Consider the following 24167-nt stretch of genomic DNA (forward strand, 5'->3'; position numbering starts at 1 on the left):
ATTGAAAGTCTTGACATTCTAATAAAATCCACAAACCTCCACCTGATATGATTGTAAAACATGATATATTTATCGTGCTTGTGAAATCAATTCTCCAGTAGTTGTTGATTGCTATTTTCGTTTGTGTAAACGTAGAGTTATCTCCGTCAACAGCAAGAGATGCAGAAAGAGTGTTGTTGATGATAGTTGAGTTATCAATGGAGGACTGACTAACGGATGAGTACTTCAAAAACAAGGAGACTGAAATAAGATAAATATTCATAAAATGAATACCCCTCAAAATAAATGGACTTCCTTAAGACCCTTTCACAATTGGCGCACGAGCAGAAGCGACAAAATATCCGTGCGACCGAATAATTTTGGTTAGGATCGTAAACTGTTGCCAAAATAATCGCATATGAAAAAAGTGTTCGTACGAAATTTGCACGATCTAAAGCGACTGTTGTGCATTAAATCTTGCGATATATCTTGCGTCTATATGCGACTGTTGTAGAATGAAAGCGAGTGTTGTAAGATAATGCGATAGGATTGCACGGCTGATCAGGTAATCGGACGATTGAACGTGCGACAAAACAATTGGACGTGCGGTGCTCTGCGCTCATGCATTCCATAGTACGAATGTTCGTGCGAGTCAGAGGGCCGGGTATATATACCACCCGTTTCCGACGCTCTTCAGTTGACATAGTTAAGATGCTTATAATTATACACGGTATATATGCCTGTTGCAAAGCATGGCAATTGAAGGTGATAAATCAAGCAATGATAGTAAAACGTTGCAAGATTACATGAGACATGTTGAGCAACAGTCTCATGGTCGCAAAACACACGCAAAGACAGCTGCGATTCATCTTACGATCTTAAAAAATCGTGCATCACTCTTACGGGTACATAAAACGTTGTAAGAAGTTCGTAGTAATTTTCGTGAATGGAATTGCGATAATTTGATCGCATTTAGTCGCGTCTGAATAGTGGGCATGTTGACTATTTTGAGGAGACTTGATGCGACCACTAAAACACATGCAATGAATGCGAGACATCGTGCAACCTCTGCGATAGCTCGTGCGAAGCTAAAATTTTCCGATCGCAAAGTGTTGAAAAGTGCTCGTGCGCCAATTGTGAAAGGGCCTTTAGGTGTTTGTTTTTTACTTTTGAAAACATCTCTCGTTTCAAAATAATAAGCATTGAAAAAGCTTATACAAAAGAGAAAACAAGCCGTGCATAATTCCTTCAAATACTGTAGAAGTACTTTTTACCGCGTGGTATCAATTTACGCTATGTACGCGGTTACAAATTTTCCGCGGAAATTTGTCCAAGCGTACTTAATATAAATGTAAGGCATATAGTGACAGTCTGAGAAATCCGCGTAATTTTCTACCCGCGGATTAAACAGAAATTGAGATTCCGCGGAATTATGACCCCGTGGAAAAAAGTACATCTACAGTATATGAAAATCAAATTAAATCTATGAATTTTGAATGAAATAGGCAATTGATCGATCTCATAAGACTTTAAACAATACAAATTTAAGAACGGGACATGAACATGGACAGCAGAAATTTCAGGTGATCAAGTGTTTAGTAGGAGTAAACATCCGCCATAATATTGACTGTTTATTTCTTATCTCAATTCAGTACAAAAAGAGAGACTTTAAAATTGGTATAAAAACAGTCAGGCAAAATAGGAACCAGTGATATGTTATGTTTGTTCATTAGTTTGTTAAAACGATCTTAGAATTAACAAAAAGCCGATTTTAAATGAGGTTGCTGGCATTCCCGTAACATGAACTTTTTGTGTAAAGATTAATCATCATTTTTTATTATCGATTTATTTGTTAATAACCTGTCTCGGTTTAGAAATTGTATGTATGAAGAATATGCAGCTGCGTATCTAATTAACCAAAAGATATACCTCCCCTACCATGAAATAGTATTTTCTACTTAAGTCAGTGGTTTTGGCTTGTTAAACCTTCGCGTACCCCTCATGGGTTTGGGAAGTCTCAATTGTTACTGATCAGACATTTTTTCCTGGTAACAACAAATGAAAAATACGTGTCTGTTCTCAGTATACAAATAAAAATTAAAGTTGTTAACCAAAAATTTCTCCATGTTAAAAGGGGTTCGCTTTGTTTAATTGTCACAAGAAGGGAAAACATATTAGATAAAAAGAAACTTTATAAAAGTATATTTTAAAAAAAAAAGTTATTTCAAAGATAAATTGCTAATATTCTCTTTTTATGAATAAATCTCAATTGTGTCTCGAATCAATACTTATGGAAATCCTAGAAAATTGTTTAATGCATCTCTATATGATCAATTGCCAATTTCTTTCATTATAAATTGCAAGCTTTTTTTATAAAAATAAAAAAAAAATAATAAATACGCAAAGCACCTACCTCTTAAGTTGCACACCAAAATAAGTAACACTACCAGCATCTTTGCACATTAAACTCATTCTATTGATTTTTTTGATAAAAATGTTTGGTTCGCAATTTATTTCCCTACTTCAGAATAGCCATCAAACTCGATTGAATTGTTTTCTATTTCCAAGTATGTTTTGAATATATATACTACTATACTAGGTAGTAAAAAAGTGACCTTGGTGCTTTGAATGCATAAAATAGCTAGGATATTTCCATTTAACCTGTCAATAGGCATTTATCTGCTTGTTTGCATATCAATATTGACCTTAAAAGTTTTTTAAATAACTGTATAACAAATCATAGTCCTGATTGTACTGAAAGCCTGATTAAAATGATTTTAATCACGGCAATTATGCATAAGTTATATAATTTGATAAATTAACATTTCATTTCTATCCCATTTTGACTGCTTGTCACATACTTAAAATTTCTCCACATTCTCTATGGATACTAGAGATGACGCTGTCCCTGTATTTTTAGTTTTTCTACAAATAAGTGACCACGAAAAGTTACTCTGATGTTAGATTTTAAAAAGTGTAAAGAGTTTGGTTAATTTTATGCATAAAACGGCCCTGTATATACCAATTTATTGACAAACACATTATGTTCCATTTTAAACATAAAAATAAAGTAGAGACTTTGAACTTTAATTTCCTATTAAATTTTTTCTCCTTAAACCCCAGGCCTGGAGATCATAAATTGAGACCAGACTAAAGTCAAAATTTTGATTTTGAGTATCTTTTCATTTATAAAGCATACTTTATCAAAGAATAGCAGGTTTGTATACATGTATTTCAATTTAAACATATGATATAAATTTTGATTTGTTATCAAGATTATTTCAGAAGTTATATTGATTTTAAATTTTGACTTAAGGTAGGATTCTTCTCACATTTCTTGTATTTAAAAATTAATGAAATTTTCAGAGAATCAAGAGGACAATATCACTAAGTGATGGTATCAGTGATATTAAATTTGACCGTTTAATATAAGAGGCAAGGTCAGGTCAAGGTCATTACCTTTTTCCTGGACATTAAGAATAAAAAAATTACTGTTTCCAAGCATTCGAACCCTACTTGTAATTCAAAATATTGAATGTTTTTCTTTTTGCATAAAAAGATACTACCATATAGGCCCTATAAGATGATATCACCAAATTGACATGGATAATTTAGATAAAATGGATATTTGCTACTCTGAATTTCCTCTTCTTTTCTTAAATTTTTAGGATTTATTAGTTATTTTTATGTGCTTCCTATATTTAACTTTTTCCAATTTTCACATATAGTAAAGTTGTCACATAAAGGTAGAACATGATACAAACACTAAAAGTTTTGATCGTTTACTAAGGGAGAAATAACACTTTTTACGGATTTTTGGCTCAAATCTGTACTTAGAATTGAAGCATTTAAAAGCCAGCATAGTTCGAGTATGTATGAAAAATCTTATTTATTTGATATATTTTGAAACTTTAATCCCTTATTATTAATTTAACTAACATTTGAAAATTTCGTCTAGTCTTTGATTGCGTAAAAATTATAACTAAATTCAATGTTCTATAATAATTTTGAGAGGCAGAAAAGAAGATATTTTCATACGCCACCATTCCGCCAACAATATCTTTCATTGAGTCAATATTTGACGTTTATTATTCTGATTGTTTTGGAAATTATTGTTAATAGTTTTCTAAAAACAAAGCTTTACGATAAATGTGATGACTTTAATTTTTCAATTCTGTTTTGTTATGTTTAATGACTTTTTACCTCGAATACTGCTCGTTACATGAATTTCCACATACTTCATTCCTGATCATGACGTATAGCACATGGTAGATATGACCGGTTGACAGGGGATCCTTAACACTTCAAGGCACCTGATCACACATGTGATATCTTAGTGGTCCGTTTTTGCTTTGCTCCTGATTCGTATAGTTTGAATGGATCTTTGAACTTGAATACTGTTCAATACCTCTATATTTCATTACCGAACGAATGCTTATATTTTGAGGGCTTATTACATTCACACAGTTACCTTTGTTGCGACCACTATTGAAATAACGACCACTATATAGAATAATTATTTCAATAGTGGTTGAGAGTGCATTTTAATAACAAACATAGTATGTAACCACTAATGAAACACGACCACTATTGAAATAATTATTTCAATAGTGGTTGAGAGTGCATTTCAATAATAAACATAGTATGCAACCACTATTGAAATACGACTACTATTGAAATAATTATTTCAAGAGTGGTTTGGAGTGCATTTTTGATACTAAACATAGATTGCAACCACTATTGAAATAATGTTCACATTTGAAATAAAGTTTTGAATAGTATTGAAATAATGATTTTAAAAGTGATTTAAATACTAGTAATTATTTTGATAGTTGCTGATAATTAATACTTAACATTGCAAGATTTATTGAAATAACTTCTGTATTAAGAAATACAACTGAAGGATTAATGGTTCTTTATGTTCTCCAACATTTTTAATTCATTTATTGAGTTTACTTTTAAAATTACGACTCCTTGTGAATGATTATTTTAAAAGAAGTTGAAAATACGTTTCAAAACATGGTACCACCACATTTTAATCACTATTGAAATAAAAACCTACCATTTTAATAAACCTAATACTGACTTCCCTAGAAATGTTGCTTTTTAATGTCTTGACGAACATACATTGGCTTTCCTATCCGTATTTTGTAGAGCAGGTAAACACATGAATATGAGCGAGAATTTAGTTCTATTCTACATTCTTTTAATTAAAAATATCCATATTTTCATAAGAAAGTTTGTACAAAAAATTATCAGTCTTCTTCCTTCATTTCAATGTAGTCTCGATATTCTAATTTCTACATCTACATTTATTTATGATCCTTTCCTTTCAAAATCAATGACAAAAGTTAACTTAATGTAACAAATTAATTCAAAATTTCATATATCAATTGATTGTCTCTTAGTTTGCGCCTATTCGGCCAGATTCATTGGAAGCTTGCTTATAACATTTGCATACATGTTTTATATATAGGTAGGTCAGTATAAAAAAAGTGTCCGTGTATTAATTGAAATTGATACAAAAAAAGGAACACAAAACAACTTTAGTAATCATATTTTAAACTAAATAAATTAGTTTATTGTGTTAGACAACAGCATCTGTAATTCATCCTAGGCTTATATTTGTTTTAAAATTTGGGATACTTCTATGGAGCTTGAAATGTGGCTTTGATATTGAAATCATTGTCAGCAACTATTAATTATTTTAATATCTATGTTTAAAGCACTATTGAAATCAATATTTCAATGACTTTTAACACCTACATGTTAATCACTATTTAAATATTTATTTCAACAGTGGTTGCAACCTATGTTTGGTATTAAAATGCAATCCAAACCGCTATTGAAATAATTATTTCAATAGTGGTCGTACTTCATTAGTGGTTGCAACCTATGTTTGTTATTGAAATGCGCTCTCAACCACTTTTGAAATAATTATTTCAATAGTGGTCGTTATTTCAATAGTGGTTGCAACATACCTTTGCCGATACGGAGTACAATAACTATGTAACATATGCTCACAAGTGAATCATGACTACGTTTAGGCTTATACAGGGTACTCGAAAAAACAACAGAATAAAAGAATATTGCATACACATTCTTTTCATGAGACGTGCTTAGCTTCAACTTAAAAATAATCGGTGGTAATATGTGGATATATTTTGTTTTTCTAGGTTCAGAAAGCAGGTATTTGATATTTACGACAAAGAGAATATAAGGAAGTTTCTTGTAGACAAAAAATTCATACTTAACTCATTGTTGACTATACTTGCTTACTTAGATTTCTTGACCTGCATTATTTGGTAAAAAAAAATTGCAAGAATCAATTATATCATCATTTAAAAGGTTTTATTAATAATGTATTTAACAACATATTTTAAATGATTTTATAAGAAATAAGCATTTTATAATGAAGAACAAAACTTTTTTTTTATTTCCTTATCACGATATGATAGAAATATATTCTATAAACGAGTCATAGAGGAACATCAGTAAAACAAACATTTCCTTTAACGCCGGAAAGTTTCAAGCACGATTAAAAAAGCTTTCGTGAATAGTATTGAGAAATGAAATGTTCATTCTACCATTAAAAGATTTTTGTTTACAACTTCTTGGAATGTAAAGTTAACAATAACTAAAACCAATGACAGATCTCTTTTTTTCCTTTCCAATTGTTGTGCCAAGTACAACTTACTGATGGTTCCCAAATAAAGATTGTTGGAGATTGTAATTTTATGGGTTTTTTTAAACAAGATCTTTAGAAGACTTTGCTTGTTATTGAAAACATGTATTAGTACCGTCGATGCCATGATATATCTTGCCCTCAAGATAAAATATATAGACGGAATACTATTCTTGGAAGTAAAACATTTGCAATTTAAACTTATTTAAACGTAAATGACCATACTTTAACAAATCTATTCCATACATGTACTACAACGTCAATATATCACCTATCAACTGCTTCTATTGATATGATAAAAAGTTTACACATCACACTCGGTTTCCTTATCTTTCAGCTGGGAATAATGACGTTGATGTTATATTAAAAAAACATTTCTGCTAAAAATAAATCTTCATTTTGTATTGAGGTAATTAGGTTGTAGAAAAAACTTAAATTGTTATCTCGTCTCGTATGAAATTAACATCGTCCTATTTAGAACAGTGTCAACATATTACATATAAAATGTTACTACTGTATCAAGTAGAATATCTATTTCTGATTCAAATGCTGAGCCTTGGGTTTCTTTCCTCTTTATTCTAGTCAGATGTTATATTCAATAATAAGTTTAAAAAGTTCTATATTTTGACTTCATTCTGAAAATACCAGTTCACAATAAATTTAAAAGGAAATAAAGGTACATATATTTATAAATGTATTTAAAAATGCTAAATAATCACGATACATATTTGCAATTCAAGTACAAAAAAAGTAATAGAACGAGTCCAACATGAATTCAGATCTCATCAACAAGCTGATGTAATGACTTCCTTCTAATATTCTTCAATCCCTGTGCAAGTGCGTCGTAGAGAAAGATGTACTGCCCCTATAATTTTATTTAAAATATATATTAATTGAAATAACTTTTTATTCTTATTTAGATATTTGAGACGGAAGAAAAAATGAATATGAAACATGCATATACGACTGAAAATGGTTTAATCTTCTAGATATACATATTTACATTTGCTGATGTCTTTCCTTATATAACAATGATAATGAAATTGAAATTCAATTTTCAATGACATGTAGTTGGTCATATGATCCGATTTTCTTGCATATGGAAAGCAATCTGCACGAGCCATTTGAAAAGTTCAGATTGTGATGTTACATGACGTCGTAGGTACATTATGTTGCATTTCCATGACAAAGTCTAAATAGTGCCTATTTTTCCTTGTCATACGAATAAAAAATAAAAATATAAACATAAGAAATAAAATATCATTTTTTAGAGGTACGTGAAAAATATCTTATTTTATAAATAAATCTCACCGTAATTTGTATAGAATGTGCAATTTTCTGTCTGAGTTTAAAGAGATAGTAAACAATTTACACACACCCCTTTGTGAACCCCTCTTACACACTCAGATGTAAATATTACCTTAGTTTGTATGGAGTGTGCTCTTTGCTGTCTGAGTTTGGAGACACAGTTGATGATGTCCACACTTTCCATTGTAGATCCTTCTTCCAACAAATAATCCAGAGCAATAAATGTACCAGTCCTACCTATACCCGCGCTGTAAGGTAAATATAAGGTCATAAATTACGTCATAACTGTTTTTAATGAGAGAAAGCATGTTACTTGTCTTATAACACCGAACGCTAAAAGAGCATTTTATGATATGCTGCAATTTCAAAATTTGACAAACTTAAGCCCCGTTGAAATAACACATTAAACATATGATTGAACAAATGTTTTCATCTGCGAACTTTGAACCTGAATTTATTTTAGCGCATTTGAGCAAGAGATAAGTAGGATTTCTACTCCTGGTACATAATTACATCCAGCTTGACAAGGTGTGAATTAACTTTTTTATATGACTTACTCTTCTACTGGTGTCTCTTTAGTCATGTGAAATGGTGAAAATAAGCAAAATTATATAAATTCTGAAATTGTCCATAAAATAGAGCATTATAATTATCGAATTCATTGAAGAATGCGTTTGTATCATTAATTCCAATCATTATCTTAGGTGGCATTTAAACAAGAAATTGTGATGCTCTTCTTATTGAGTGGGAGTTCCTCTTTGAGCATGGTGGAAATTAGACTCAAATAGCAACTAGCTATAGAAAGCTCCTAAAAGAAGAATTTACGAAAATACTTAAAACAGCAACTTCATATTTATAATTTATTTTATATAGTTATATCGTTTAGAAAACCAGTTAATAGTCCGTCCTTTTGTCTGCCTTGTTTTTAATGTATCATTTTTTATTCGCAGTGATAGCACTCCTTACCTACAATGGACAATTATTGGACCGTCAGCTTCCGGTCGGCCATTTTTCACAAGGTCCCAGAAACAAAGAAGACTGTCAACATCGGACGGAACTCCACAATCGGGCCAGCCGGTGAAATGAAACTGGGTCACTTTTTTACTAACTTCGTTCTCCAAAGACAATGCAAGTTTTTTTTTTTATTTAAAAAAATGGTCGGATATTCTTAATTCGAATAAAGTATTAAAATCCTTTATACTGAACATTTAGGTTGCAGATGATACAATATATTTATACGCTTTTACATACATATTAGAAAAGTAATTTGTTGTACCTTTCAATTTAATTAGCAACTGTGTATATTTAGAATATTATTATGCTTGTATTATATGAATTTAAGAAGCTATTTATTGTTTTAATTCTTACTGGATTGTTATCCTCACTCTTGGCCTGCTGTACAACCAGATGTCTAATCGTATATTTTTCATAAATGTCCTGTGATTCCAATCGAATCACAAGGTCACCAAACGTATCTTCGTCCTCAGGCCAATACTTAAGGCATTTCATCTACAAGATAAAAACGTTTTCCTTTACGTGCTACTCACTGTATTTTCGAATCAGTGAAACATTTATATATTTCTGTTGCTTGCTAAACATTCATTGTTTCACCATGACGTAATTCTTTAATGAATGTAGTAACTTAAAAGTTGTAAAGCAAGGTTGTAAATTGTGATTTGGATAAAAAGCAGAATAAAACCCCAAAAAATAAGTTGTGTCAATTTTATCACGATATTCACATGAAATGCAATATAATGATAGCTTACATGATCGCCTTCAAACAGATTTGTCAGCATCACAATTCTTGAGCTGTTTTCCTGCCACGTCATCCTCCAGAAATCAACCAACGTTGCAGGAGTAAATGGTCCTACATAACATGTAGTTTTATGTAGTTTACAGATTAATGAAGAATTATAATACGTTCTGTTCTCAGGTAAGGAGAGGTCTTTGAATAAACGACATCCTATTCTGCAGTATTCATCAAATTTCTTTTGATATGCAAGGATTGTAAGATAAGATGTTGATTATGAAGGAGAGAACGGTGCAAAAGAAGACGTTAAGGATATGAAGACATAAAATATATAAGTATGTACTTGATTTATGAATGATTCTCATTTTGACTACAAACAATACAAATTTGTATAACCATGAACCCCAGAAACAGAGTTGGGATCAGGTGCCTAAGAGGAGTAATCCCCTGTCGGCCAATTACCTGCCGCGAATCTAAATGGTCAAAGATTTGGAGCTTTCTGTAGTCCAAATTTAAATAAAAAGAACAAATGCGAAGGTTTTAAGAACAACAGACATTAAACAAAGCCAAAGTACAATCCAGTGATTGATTATATTTGAGAATAATGTCATTATAACGATCATAGAATTTTACAAGATGCTGATGTTTTTATCCTTGCACCATAAACTTATCTGTGAGTACTCTGCCTCGATTTAAACATTGCTTATACCCAGAGCATGATTTTGAGAAGCAAATTAGTTTGGATTCATAAATTTCATAAGCAGGTGAAAGCAGAATATATTTTTCTTTATTAAAGAAAGTCGGCAATTGCCAAGCTAATGTCATCTTGTTGTCAATTAATTTAGTTGTTAAATACCCCTTGTCCTCTACAGTCATTATATCATGCAAATATGAAACAGATGAGGCAGAATCTGTGGACCAGGTGTTTTTTGTTTGAAGGTCACTGGGATTTATCGAGTGGTCATATAAAAGAAATAAAACATTAATTTACTAAAGGTTGTCTTCTTTATATCTGAATGTCAAGTTGAAGGTCAAAGCATGGGTTAACCCCTTCTCATGCAAAGGTTTTTGAGTATTCTCTGCTTCAGAGGAATATAAAAACAGGTAATTCTGTTGTATACCAATCACAGGATGTGAAGATATCGAATGTATCTTGAAATTTACCTTGTGCTGCAATATAAGTAGGATCGCCATTAATACCCTATAAAATTTAAAAAAAAAATAAGGAAATAGTTTTGTATATCTGTCATGTCTTGGGTCGTAATTTAATTGAAATCATTTGCACATTTTCATCCAACATATTAAAGCTTTTTTTAAACATAACAGTTAATCAATATTTTGTTGACGATAATCAGACCATTTTTATATTTTCATGTCTTATAGTTCTTTATATAAGTTTTAGAACATTGAGAATAAAATTGGACATGATTCCTGACCTCGACGTAACAGGCATTAATGTAGTCATTTCTTCCTTGTTCTTCGGAAGTGCTAAGTACAATCCTACAAAAGTCATCTACAACGAAATGAGCCTCAAAACACATAGTTTATACAATAAACAAAGATTTCCTTATTGCATACTTCATCATTTAATGTGCATTTCAGTACCACTTCAGTAATGTTTCTACTTGAATTTTTTTAATCTTTGTAGGGTTATGTTCATTGCGATCGTTATGGAAGTTTATATTTTCGTTTTCTTGCTAATAGTTACAATATTTTTCTTGTTAAAGAACTTATTATGGCTAGAACTTTTTATGAAACATTTGGAGATAACGAAAAGTATTTCAGATCTAAAATCCATAAAACAATACAAAATAGGATCAGAGCAAAAAAGGACCTCCAAAACATCAGAGGTGGGATAAGGTGCCATGGAGGAGTGAGCATCCCCTGCTGACTAGTCACACCCGCTGTGTGCTCCTTGTCATGATCGGGGGAAAAAAGGGAAAATTCGTCGTTACTTCAGTGTATAACAATAAGTATGAACAAAGTAGGTCAACATTTGACTCAATGATAAATTGAACTTGCTGACATGGTCAATGTATTAACCATAGAACTTACGAAATGACGACTTTAGATGAGACTGCTGATATTCCTGTTTCATCAACTTGTTTGTCAATAATTTACCTCGTTGTAGAAATTGCTCATGCACAGAGCATGTTCTTGCGTTTTTAATCAATTGAGATATGTAAACTCCGTATGCAGGTGATGAGCGTATATTGCTGCATAGGTAGGAGAAGTTGACGATAGAAAAGTTAAAGTCATAAAGTTTATCATGAAGCTTGGTTGTTAGATTACCATTAACGTCTTTTTCAAGTAAAGGGTCTAAATATGAAACAGATGTGTCAGACTCTGTGGTATCTTTTATCTCCAGCTAACCAGGATATATCGAATCGAATAAGAATGGAAATTACCATTGTTTATTGACAGTACGTCGTCGATATATGTAAATGTCATATCATATACTCTTTTTAACAATTATTTGGTTTATTGATCTTACATTAAATGGTAGGCGTGCATGTAAATAATCATAACGTACACTGTACACAGTAGTAATATGAAGTTCATTTCTGATTTTATTGAGTAGAAAGATAAACATGACACAGACTTGTAACTTACAAGGAGATACACGTATCTATAGCGGTTTTTACAGATGTTCTCTTTCTTTACAGCTTCTGTATATAGTTCCATTAGTCCAGTCGGAATTTTCTAAAATAATTCAATTGCTGAAACTCACAAGAAATTTTAAAATGCATTCAAAATCTTTCATTTCTAAGCAAAAAAATGAATTGGTTTAGCTGAAACTATTTTAAACGTAAACTTTATTTCCTGACACAAAAATTGATTTTAACTTTACCGCGAATTCTTCTTCTACAGAGATGTTGTTTTCTCGTCTGATGCTGTGGTACTCGATAAACTTGTCCACCGGGATCCTATGAGCTATGGTATTAGTATATTCCACATCTAGTCTTTGAATTTCATCAAGAACAATATCGTCTGCCTGAGTTATTTCTTCCAGAATTATCGTGTTGGCTTCGTTCCCTAGAATGTTCTGTGGAATAGCAGGGTGAAGTGGCTGTTCTTCCCGAAGTCTGTGTTTCTTTTTTTCTTCTAATATGTTAGCGGCCTCTGTTTTTCTTAATACTTTCAATCTGTTTTAATGATTTAAAATAACAGTATTTATAAAGAATACAGATGATTTTTCCATTGAGGTGATTCTATCAAGAGTTATTCCCCCATGGCTGTTATATACATGTATATTGTAGGTCCAATATCCCTTCATTATTCAACCAAGTTCAAATATATTTCTGGCATGTATGCTAAATTTGTTGAGCTTCCCCAACAATCCAATAAAAATAAAACATAAAGCATCAATTATAACTTTCATTAATAGTTCTCTCATTAAATAATTGCACATTTTCTATCAGACTTCCGGCTCCTTGCAAAATATTGAAAACCTTCTTAAACATTTGGTCTTTTTAAAAATTTAATCCTTTTTCTTTCGGATTTCATGTATTAAACATTGTAGCATAAAACATATTCTTACGAAAGCAATTTTGGAAATAAATACCTTTTTATTATTAGAAGAATAAGCAGCAGCACAAATTTTATCATTCCAAACAACAAAGCCAATAAATGGACGTTGGTTTTTAATATGTTATCACTTTCGTTTCTCCCATTTTCTAACATCATTTCATTTTGTGGCCACGATACACCTGAAACTTTATTATATATCGCTTCATTTGCTGTAATAAATGAAAAAATAATGCTTTTGGAATTTACATAAGAGGATATGATTTAACAAGTACACATTGATTACAAAATGTTGCTTGTTTAAAATAAAACATAATCTGCATTGTGAAAAATATCAACTAAAGACATACATAAAGAGGGCAAGTTATCATGTTATGGTAGGTTTGATCACGTACTTACAGATCAGTATTTACATTTGTAAGATAAATGCTTTTGTGCTTATTTTCACATTAAGAAATACAACAAATATCTGAGTTTTCTATCGGTACTAAACCAAAGAAATGAATTAAGGTTTTCAAACTTCGTTGGTATACATATATTGGGATGAACACGATGTTTTTGAGGTCTATGTTTGATCTGCTCTAATTTTGTATCGTTGAACTCTTAAACTTACTAAACTGTTATGCAACATACACTTAATGTTCTCGTCATAGAAATAGAAATTTACCATTTCCTTATAGCGTGGTACACGTTTCGCTAAAGCTTAGCGTAAATAATATCATGACGTAATATTTTAATACAAATATAACTTTTCTTATTTTATGAGATTTTTGCAAGTATAAGATAGAAGGAAATTGGCATTAAATCTAAGACTAAATGAACTTTTTAAAGTGCGTGAAAATGCGTGATCGCGGTGAAACGATATATGCGTGATTTTGCATTACAAATAGGAAATGGTATATGCGTTAAAATGCGTGACTGCGGGGAAGGGGTTTAATGGACTTTTGATTGTATTGATTGTATATTGTTTAACGTCCCTTTCGAGAATTTTTCACTCATATGAAGACGTCACCGTATGCCGGTGAAGGGCTTCAAATTTTTACCTTTACTCGGCACTAAGGGCCATTGAGCAGTGAGGGATCTTTATCGTGCTAACGCCTGCCGCTGACACGGGGCCTAGGTTTTTAAGGTCTCATCCGAAGGACTCTCACTTCAAACTGCCGAGCGCATGGCGAAGGAACAGTTGCTACCTATTTTTTTACCGACTTAGGTCAGTTGCGTCCGAGATTAGAACTCATGACCTCCCGATCACTAAGCGAGCGCTCTACCGACTGAGCTACCGTGAACAGTTACAGTACCCGCATCGTTATTCTTTACAATTCTATCGTGTTCTATCGTGCGTGTATCCTATCGTATCGTGCGTGTATCCTATCGTATCGTGCGTGTATCCTATCGTATCCTATCGTATCGTGTTTTCCGTTTATCGGGTTTTGCGTTTTCTATCGTGTTTTCCGTTTATCGTGTTTTGCGTTTATCGTGTAGATCGTTTATCAGGTTCTATCGTGTATCGTGTTTTGCGTTTATCGTGTATATTCGGAAACCCTCGCATTTTATCTTTACTATACAAAGAAACTACTGAGCTATTCCGAGTTTCTTTTTCGTTTTGTTAATAAAAATAAGATTAATTCAACCGAAAAAGAGAAAATAAAGTTTTATCCCTTTCTTTTTCGTCAATATAAGAAATATTAAAGCTTAGAAGGTAAAGAAAAATTCATAGCGTATTTTGTGAATGAATAAATTGATTTATTAATAGATAAATAAATAAAATAATTATATTATGGTAAAGCAGAGAGTGATTGTCAAAATTTTAACAGTAACTCTATTTTTCGGAAATGAAATTAAAAAGTAGATCGATCACCTGGTCTTTTTTTTAAAAATAATTTATCGAATTGTATGATTTATTTTGTCAAAATTAAATAATATTTTGATTTTCTTAAATGAATCATAGTTACCGGAGAAAGATTTTTGGTAAACTACGATGTTTGCGTACACAAAAAGCAAATAAATAAATAATAAGCAGGATATTTATGTGTTTCTTTTTGTCATACAATATTCTGTTTTTTCTTGTTTATCGTCTGCTAACGTTAGTAATATGTTTACGCCTCTGATCTGCATGTATGCAACAATTATTTAAAGTCTTGATGTTACAAAAATAATAACACATAATTAAGACATTGATCCAGATGATTTTACATATAACAACGATTTTGGCCGTATACGTTCAAATTTTAAATTTATTTTTTATAGCTAATTATAAATTCATTGATATATGTCTGAATTAATTTTAAAAAATCAAAATTATAACATGTAATGCATGAAAATATTCTACCCAATTTATCACACCATGGCTGTTACTATAAAATAGAAGTTTTTCATTAATTTTATCTGGCATTAGATAACATAAAAATAATATATACAGGGAAAAACATGAAGATTTTTAAAAGCTTACCTTTTCGGCGTTGAAATAAACTGAAAATATAATCCATCGGGATGTCAAAAATCAAAATAAATCGAAGACCTTTCCTTACCAGAAAACTGACACGTATGTGTAGCCCTCTAATTAGCACACTGTCTTCCCGTGCGGTCAACCACCCCCTTCTCCCCTAACTGACACCTCGGCCCGTGTGTGCGATCACCGTCAACATACCTGTACTGATTTCTCACCTGGGGTCAATTAGTAACCTCGAATACTACCTGGTTCTAATGAAACGCATCTACTTATTTTTGGAATTTTGTTCCTAACTTGTTTGTACAAACTTATCAAAGATTTAATTCAAAATATATTAAATAATTGTACAATTTATGGATTAAAAAATCATCTCATTGCTTGAATGTTAAATAAAAATTCAAATAAATCAATTTAATGAAATGAAGGCCCTCAACTCAACCGCTGATTTATTTTATTTCGTACAATGTTTCCATTATGTTTATGTAAATAAGTCTTTTAATAAACTTTTTTGAAAATACTGCACTTATGGTACATGCACTTTCGGATCATCGGGTTTTCTACGTAATACGGTCAAAATTAATTCTAGGAAACAATTTCATTGATCGTAGAAACGAATGAAATAGTTCTAACATTATAAACTATGAAAATTAGCTCGCATTATTTTTTTTTACTGTATCTTAGTATAAAAATAAAACAAAAAAAGTCGTCTGATTCCGCCGTGACCATGTAATACTAGTAAATACACCAAAACAATTTATAGTATTAATCGATTTCATTCTATACGTATATAACTTTATTTAAGAATTCAATATTATATCTGGCTATTTGGTTAGACCTTGTTTATCTAATTTTAAATTGGTTACGGACTTTCAACATCCCGCCCTTCAAATATGCCTCATATGAGATTACCGGGTCAGTCTAAAATGATTTTTAAGGTTTAAAAATTCATTTGCCGAATTAAACCTATTTTTTGTTATTATTAGAAACAGTACACACAAAGTTTAATAGCAATGATTTATAATTATTTAGTCGGAAAAGTCGCATTTCACTCTTTTAATATTTGTTAATTAATTTTTTTCTGTTTTGTATTGTAAAGAAAAAAGTATTTAACCATTCAATGTTCGTTAATAAATACGAGGTTTTAAGTATCTAATATATAAATGTTTACATGTACATAAGTCAGAGCTTAGCGTAATCGTACATGTGCAGTTGTAGCAGATTCATATTCTGTTGACAAAGTTTACATGTATTAATGCAGAGCGCCATTATTTTAACAATTATTTAGATTTCTATTCAGAAAATTAATTTTCTTGAACTGTTTAGTTCTGGATATATCTATCATGTTAAATTTATTAATTTTGTTAAAGCCGTTTTCTTTGAAAATTTCTTTCGGCCGGTCTTCTACTTGTATTTTTTTCTAAGATATTAATATTCAATTTCGATTTTTGGATACATCGCAGATGGTACGCTTTAGACATTAAATACAAATATTTAATTTATTGCGTAAATTTCTTCCGTGAAATAACATGGTACTTGGAAATAAATTTATTAGATAGAAAATTAAAAGGTATATTTTTTCATAAATAATAAATCTATTTATAGAGTTTCAAAAATTTATAATAGTACCCGTGAGAAACGGTACATGTATATAATTATGTAAGGGATTTTTGTGCAACAATTACATGTTTGCTAAAATATCCATAATAAAACGATTCATAATGCAACCTTAAGATGAGAATTTGGGACATTAACAAAATAATCGTAAATTCATACCCTTGAGAAGAAGTAAAAAAAAATACAGTCTCCATTTCATAAAAAAAAACCATTTAATCACTGTCAAATTTTTTTAATATAAATAAACAACTTTTGTAAAATTACCACAGAGATCTCAAGTTTTTTTTTATAATAATTAAATGTATTTTATAGTTTAAATTTGAAGCTCTGCAAGTATTTAAATTAAAATATTGCAGTAAGCATAATAATATTTTCGTCTTGTCAGAAAACGTTCCGCATTTTGAAACAATCCTATCAGGTTTTGCGTTTATCCTATCGTGAAGATCGTTTATCAGGTCTATCGTGTTTTGCGTTTATCGTGTTTTGCGTGTATCGTGTTTTGCGTTTATCGTGTTTTGCGTTTATCCTATCGTGCGTGTATCCTGTCCTATCGTGCGTGTATCCTATCGTATCGTGCGTGTATCCTATCGTATCGTGCGTGTATCCTATCGTATCGTGTATCCTGTAAAGAATAACGATGCGGGTACTGTAATGGACTTTTGAACATGAATACTATTCCTTATTTTATTGCGATTAGTTAGTTTAGTTTGAAATCAATCCGCAAGTGTGCCCAATCTAGCATAATTTTTTTTACATTTCACTTGATAAAGATATTGCTATATGTGAAGAGTGTAAGTGTATACAGAATAGTTCATCGTGACATGGGAAGCCACACTTAACATTTTTATTTCCATGAATTAAATATCCAAAACATAAGAGGTGGATTCAGGTGCCATGGAGGAGTAAACATCCCCTGCCGACCGGTCACACAGCGCCGTGAGCTCTTTGTCATGATAGGTAAATAACGGAATATTCATCGACAAGCCAATGTATATAAAAAAGAGGCCGCGAATTATAGTTAGTTTACAGTATTGAATTTTGCTCCATAATGAAGAAATTAAATGTCATGGAAAAAAGGAGTACCTGTCTTTCATTTTTTTTCTCATGAAAATTAAAACTAAGATTAAACATAATCACTTTAGTATAAAAGCAAAGTTTCATACCTTTCAATGAAACCTTTGGCATTCCATCATAACTCATACCATTTTCGTTGAATGTGTATTTATTTTTTTCGGTAACACTTTCTTCTTCGCATTGTTCACCAACATATCCAGCTTCACACTCGTTACATATCTGAGTACTGTTACATCGAAAGCAATTTCTTATTGAGTCTTTGCATCTATAGCAGTGTGGCGGTTGAAAAAATTCAGGTTTACATTTTGTGCAAAACCCCATTCTTTTATTGCATTCTCCTGCACATCTTTCGCAGATTTGACACTTTCCATTTCTAATGTCACAATTTGAACAGTTATCTGGACACTCTAATTTACAGGTTTCGCCGTACTTAAACGAAGGACATACTAAACATGTTCCATTTGCAGCACCACAAGAAGAACATCCTCTGCATTTCAGGCAGGAAAACACAAAATTTCCGTAAGGACAATCTGTAAAAAAGTGATGTAGGAATGATAGGGTTTGACTCACAATATGTTAGGAATGCAAGTTAAATTAACAAATATGATAATTATCGTCAGCATTTTGTTACTAAAATATTTTATTTTCATAGATCCATTATCTGTGCTATGATCAAAACAAAATTCATAATTATACCCAATAGGCCAACTTCATACAGCCTTAATATTCCATTGTCTGTGCGGGTTATAACCAAAGAATCAACCTCTTGTTGTCGATGGCAACATCTCTTTACAATGTGAATATGTTCATCGCCTACCAACTTAAAGCTGTCACACAGATATTCCGAATCATAGTATTTTGAAACAACATTGATCCCAAAAGAGCCTAAAAATTGAAATTAACTTCCTTTTAATTAGAAGACACAAATGAAAGTTAGAGAACAATTCATACATGATGAAATTAATGAAAATCTATTAAATTTAAAGTATGATTTAATTACGTTAAAACATTATCTCTTTGATCAAAACTGATTGTTTTGTTGATCTATTTTGTTAGGGTCAGCATATTTTCACTTCAGAACCAAGTATTTCCGGCATATTATACATAATGTATAACAAAATGACATTCTACCTCCGCTGGAAATTAATGTAAAACATGAAATATCCATCTTGTTCGAAAAAAGTATTTTCAGGGAATTTTCCACTCCGTTTCTTTCCTCATAATAAGCATTAAAGTTGCCATCAGCAGATGCATAAGATGTATTTTCATTTGTGTTGTTATCTCGCGAAGGAGACCGAAACACAGACGTATACTTCATACTTATCAAATCTGAAAATGATAAAACATAAAAATGCACATCGAACAGTCGAAATGTGAAAAAAAAGTGTTTAGGTTTATGGTCAGTTCAAAGTTTACAATTTACAAAGCTACATACCTGTAGAATAAAGACATAAAATGAATATCACAATCCACATCTCTTCCACTTTGACAGTGTTATTGCATAAAAGTAATTTAAGCAGCTCTTATCGAGAACCTAAAATATAGCTGATCGTCTCCTCTAGAGAAACAAATAAAGTCACCATGTCGCGATTTCCCTTGAATTATTTATAAAATGAAATACCATTTAATTATTTTTAAAAACTGATTGTAACATATTTTGACGAATTTTTATGAATATGAAATAAAATCAATTGTATATCATTGTTTCATAAGCGAAATCACAGAGTGTTAATGTTGAAGGAAGGTCCATGGAACAGCCCTATTTTGCTTAAAAACGGTTTTTAAAAAAGTTTTCAGGTGTTTCAGGTAATACACACTTTTAGACTTCGTAAGACGACACACCGATATGATTTAAATGAGCTGAGTCAAATCGTAAAATTACTTATTTTGTCATTGGTCGTTTGCAAAACTATTCTATAAAATATACTCTGATTGTAGTCTGAAATTGATATTTTAAAACTTATCCTTCAGATTGAAAATATCTTTTTAGTTTTTAGAGACCAGGCTTTGGGCCATAAAACTTAGACGAGCTTACTTTTGATCTCAGTCTCACTTTTTCCAAATGAATAATAGTGGGAAATGAGACTTGGATCGAAATTCGTCTAAGTTTTATATCCCCCAGGCCTGTCAATCAATCTGTCAGAATTTCTAAGCACGGATACTAAATGCACCCCATTAATACCTATACTGGTTTTCATATAAGAAGAATTAATTAATAATAGATCTTAAAAGAATGAAAAACACTCACTGTGACCTTCATCAACTTAACGTTGAGATATATCGACATTTTCTATTAAAAAAAATAATTACTAAATTAAAACACGTTTGTGAAACACTTATTTTAAGTTTAGTCATCGATACAGTGTCTGAACTTGTCAGCAAATACATTTACTTAAATTTTGTGGTCATTATAAATTAAAAATTTATTAAATTACAAATTGTCTAAGGATTTTTACAATTTTCAAAGAGATAAAATTATATCAAATATAATCACTTGCGAATCTTTTCAGTATGTCATGTGAATCGAGAAATGAAAAGTATAAAGTCATAAGGCAACAAAACATAGCTTTATACAGTACACTTGTGTAGGTTCCGTTTTTCTAATCAATAGGCAAGGCTTTAAGTGGGTGGGTGTAATCAACAGGTACTACTTTCTGCTCTTAGATACCTGTCCAATCTTCGCATCTTATTTCCTGTTCATAAATTATGTGTATTATTTGTTTTTCTAGGACTCCTTTAAATATGTATACATACTTCAGGGATGGATCGGGGTTGAGTTCGGTAGCTATTTTTTGGTTTTGAACATATTTTAATGACAATGTTTGACACAAATTCTTAAATTTAGGTAATGCTATTAAAACTTAAAACATTAAATTTGAAATGAAATAAATAATTCATAAAAAGGGGAACATTTCAATTGACATCTTAATAAAATTTTTATTGTAATGAAACATATGGAGATAACGAACTGCATTCAAGATCTAAAGTCCTTCAAACAATACAAAATAAGAGCAGAGCAAACAAGGATTTCCAAAACATCAAAGGTGGGAGCACGTCCCATGGAGGAGTGAGCATCCCCTACTGAACAGTCACACCCGCCATGTGCTCCTTGTCATGATCGGGAAAAAAGGGATAAATCCGACATCAATTCAGTGTTTAAATAATGGACTAACAATTATTATGAAAAACATCAGTCAGCACTTGACTTAATGATAAATTTATTTTCTGACAAGGTCATTGTATCGACCATAGAACTTACGAAATGAAGACTTTAAATGAGACTGCTGATAATCTTGTTTCTTCAACTTGTTTATCAATAATTTACCTCGTTTTAGAAATTGTTAATACGTAGGGTATGCTTTTGGCTATTGAATCCACCGAGATATATAAACTCTGTATGCAGGTGATGAAGGTATTATATAACTGCATAAGTAAGGGAATTTGATGATAGAAAAGTTAATAAAGTCATCACGTTTATCATAGAGATTGGTTGTTGGATTACCATTAACATCTTTTACAAGTAAAATATCCCAATATGAAACAGATGTGTCAGGCTCCGTGGTATCTTTTATCTCAAACTCATCGGGATATATCGTATCGACATAAGAATGGAAATTACCATTGTTAATTGACAATACGTCGTTGATATATGTTAATGTCGAGTTGAAGGCCACAGCAAGTGTTTTCTTCTTTTCACGCATTAGACTTTGCACAAATTCTGCTTCATATGAATACAAATAGAGCTGTGCTAATAACGGGGCGCAATTGATACCCATGGAAATTCCAATACATTGTTGGAAGACCTTGTCTCCAAAAACAACATATATAGATATTGTCAATCAGTGACTCAAGCATCTTTTTTATGTCAACTTTAGAGTACTTGTGTGTACAATCAGACTGTTTTTAACAAATTAAATTTGCAAATGACCAATGACAAGGTAAGTGAATTATGGAGTTCCATTTTTATCGAAAGCAGCTGCCAATGATATCAAAAATCCTGGACTTTCATTTGTCGTGGGGAATAGTTGTGTATAAAGTTGAAAAATCGTAAGCTTTTCAGCTGTTGCTTTTGGTAAAATCTTGTGATTTCAAATTGTCCAAAAGTTCCTCAAAAGAACATGACATAACAGAATGTACACATCGAGTAATGAGGAAAACACTTCCCATAATGACAGATGAGCACAAACACATTAAAAAATGATAAACTTATCATATATAAAAAATAAATTGCATATTGACAAAAGCACATAACTTAAAGACAAAAGTACAACACTCAAAGATAAAAGTACATCACATAATGATAAAAGCACATCACAAAATGATAAAGGCATTGAAGATAATGCAGTTGAGAGTACTAGCAATCACTTAAAATTACAGAATACGATGAAAAAAAATGCTAAAATTTGCCCGCTGTTTTAAATAAAAAATTTAATTTTTTTTATCTGTTTCAAACCTTTATTGACACTATCTTTAAAGAATCTGGACACAAGTTTCAAAACACGTCGGACATCTCCATTTGAGTGAAAATTCTTAAGACGTTAAACAACAAACAAACAAACACAAAACGTCGGTAGTCCTTTCTTCAAATCATATTTAGATACGGTATCTATATTCGATATATCCCGGTAAGCTTGAGATTGAAGATACCACAGAGTCTTAAATATCTGTTTCATATTTGGGTATTATACTTGAAAGAAAAAAACTTAATGGTAATCTAACAACCAAGCTATATGATAAACGTGATGACTTTAACTTTTCTATCGTCAACTTCCCTTATAAATGCAGCAATATACCTTCATCACCTGATACGGGGATTATATCTCTCAGTTTATTCGATACACAAGAGAATACTCTACGTATGTAAAATTTCCAAAACGAGGTAAATGATTGACAAACAAGTTAATGAAACAAAAACCTGAGCAGTTTCATTTAAAGTCATAACTCGTAAGTTCTATGGTCGATACAATGACCTTGTCAGCAAATACAATTTATCTTCGAGTCAAATGCTGACTGACGTTTTTCATACAAATTTTAGTCTCTTAATTATACACTGAATTGACAAAGGATTTTTCCGTTATTTCCCGATCATGACAAGGAGCACACAGTGGATGCGAATGATCACCAGAGGATGTTCTCTCTTCCATGGCACCTGATCCCACTTCTGATGTTTTGGAGGTCTTTGTTTGCTCTGTTTGTTTGCTTTGTGTTTTTATATACTTTTGAGCTTGAATATTGTTCGTTTTCTCCAACAAATTCGCTTAGCGTTTAAATTAAAAGAAAAAAAAAACTTCCAGAGAAGATTATACAAATTAAAACAAAGCATTCTCGAATAAATTCGATCTAATTGTGTGTATCGCATGATAGCTTCTTTTTATTTTTATAAGTTCATAAACAAATATTTATATAAAAAAGAGTATATGAGGTATTCTTCTGTAGTCAAAATTGTACCCATTTTTAATATGTTTACTTGTTTATCAAGAATGAAGAAAGAAATGAAAATATCAATTAAATTTTCTCCTTAAGCTTAAATGGTAATTTAATTGAACATTCAAAATAAACGCCTTTGTAACCTCAGACTCTTGTATTTCATATAAGTTTGTACTTCCTCTACTCTCTTAACTGTTCTGATGAGACAGTCACAAACACATGTTTCATTTTCCAAATTTATTGAATTAATTAGACAAAATATCATACTATATCAATTTACAATTTGACAAGAAAAAGGGGACAATGGAAGTAAATGGCCACATTGTGTTAACCCAGGGTCCGAGGGGATATCC

The 24167-nt window shown here is 31.3% G+C and overlaps 1 protein-coding gene across 1 annotated transcript; it reads right to left on the reverse strand.

Moving 5' to 3' along the window:
• Positions 1-6787: 6787 nt before the first annotated feature.
• On the reverse strand, positions 6788-19711 carry LOC134267430 (receptor-type tyrosine-protein phosphatase kappa-like). The gene is made up of 13 exons (XM_062749644.1): positions 19519-19711; positions 19084-19272; positions 18477-18917; positions 13288-13462; positions 12574-12868; positions 12325-12425; positions 11159-11222; positions 10887-10923; positions 9739-9839; positions 9341-9481; positions 8939-9087; positions 8085-8220; positions 6788-7529 (listed from the first exon to the last, which is right to left on the reverse strand). Exons 1-13 carry the CDS (start codon positions 19703-19705, stop codon positions 7440-7442), a joined length of 2106 nt encoding a protein of 701 aa, XP_062605628.1. The 5' UTR covers positions 19706-19711; the 3' UTR covers positions 6788-7439.
• Between the last annotated feature and the right edge of the window lie 4456 nt (positions 19712-24167).

Source organism: Saccostrea cucullata, unplaced genomic scaffold (genome assembly GCF_032062105.1).
Source record: "Saccostrea cucullata isolate Sc308-1 unplaced genomic scaffold, CSIRO_AGI_Scuc_v1 ctg10050, whole genome shotgun sequence".
In the NCBI taxonomy this organism is placed as follows: Eukaryota; Metazoa; Mollusca; class Bivalvia; order Ostreida; family Ostreidae; genus Saccostrea; species Saccostrea cuccullata.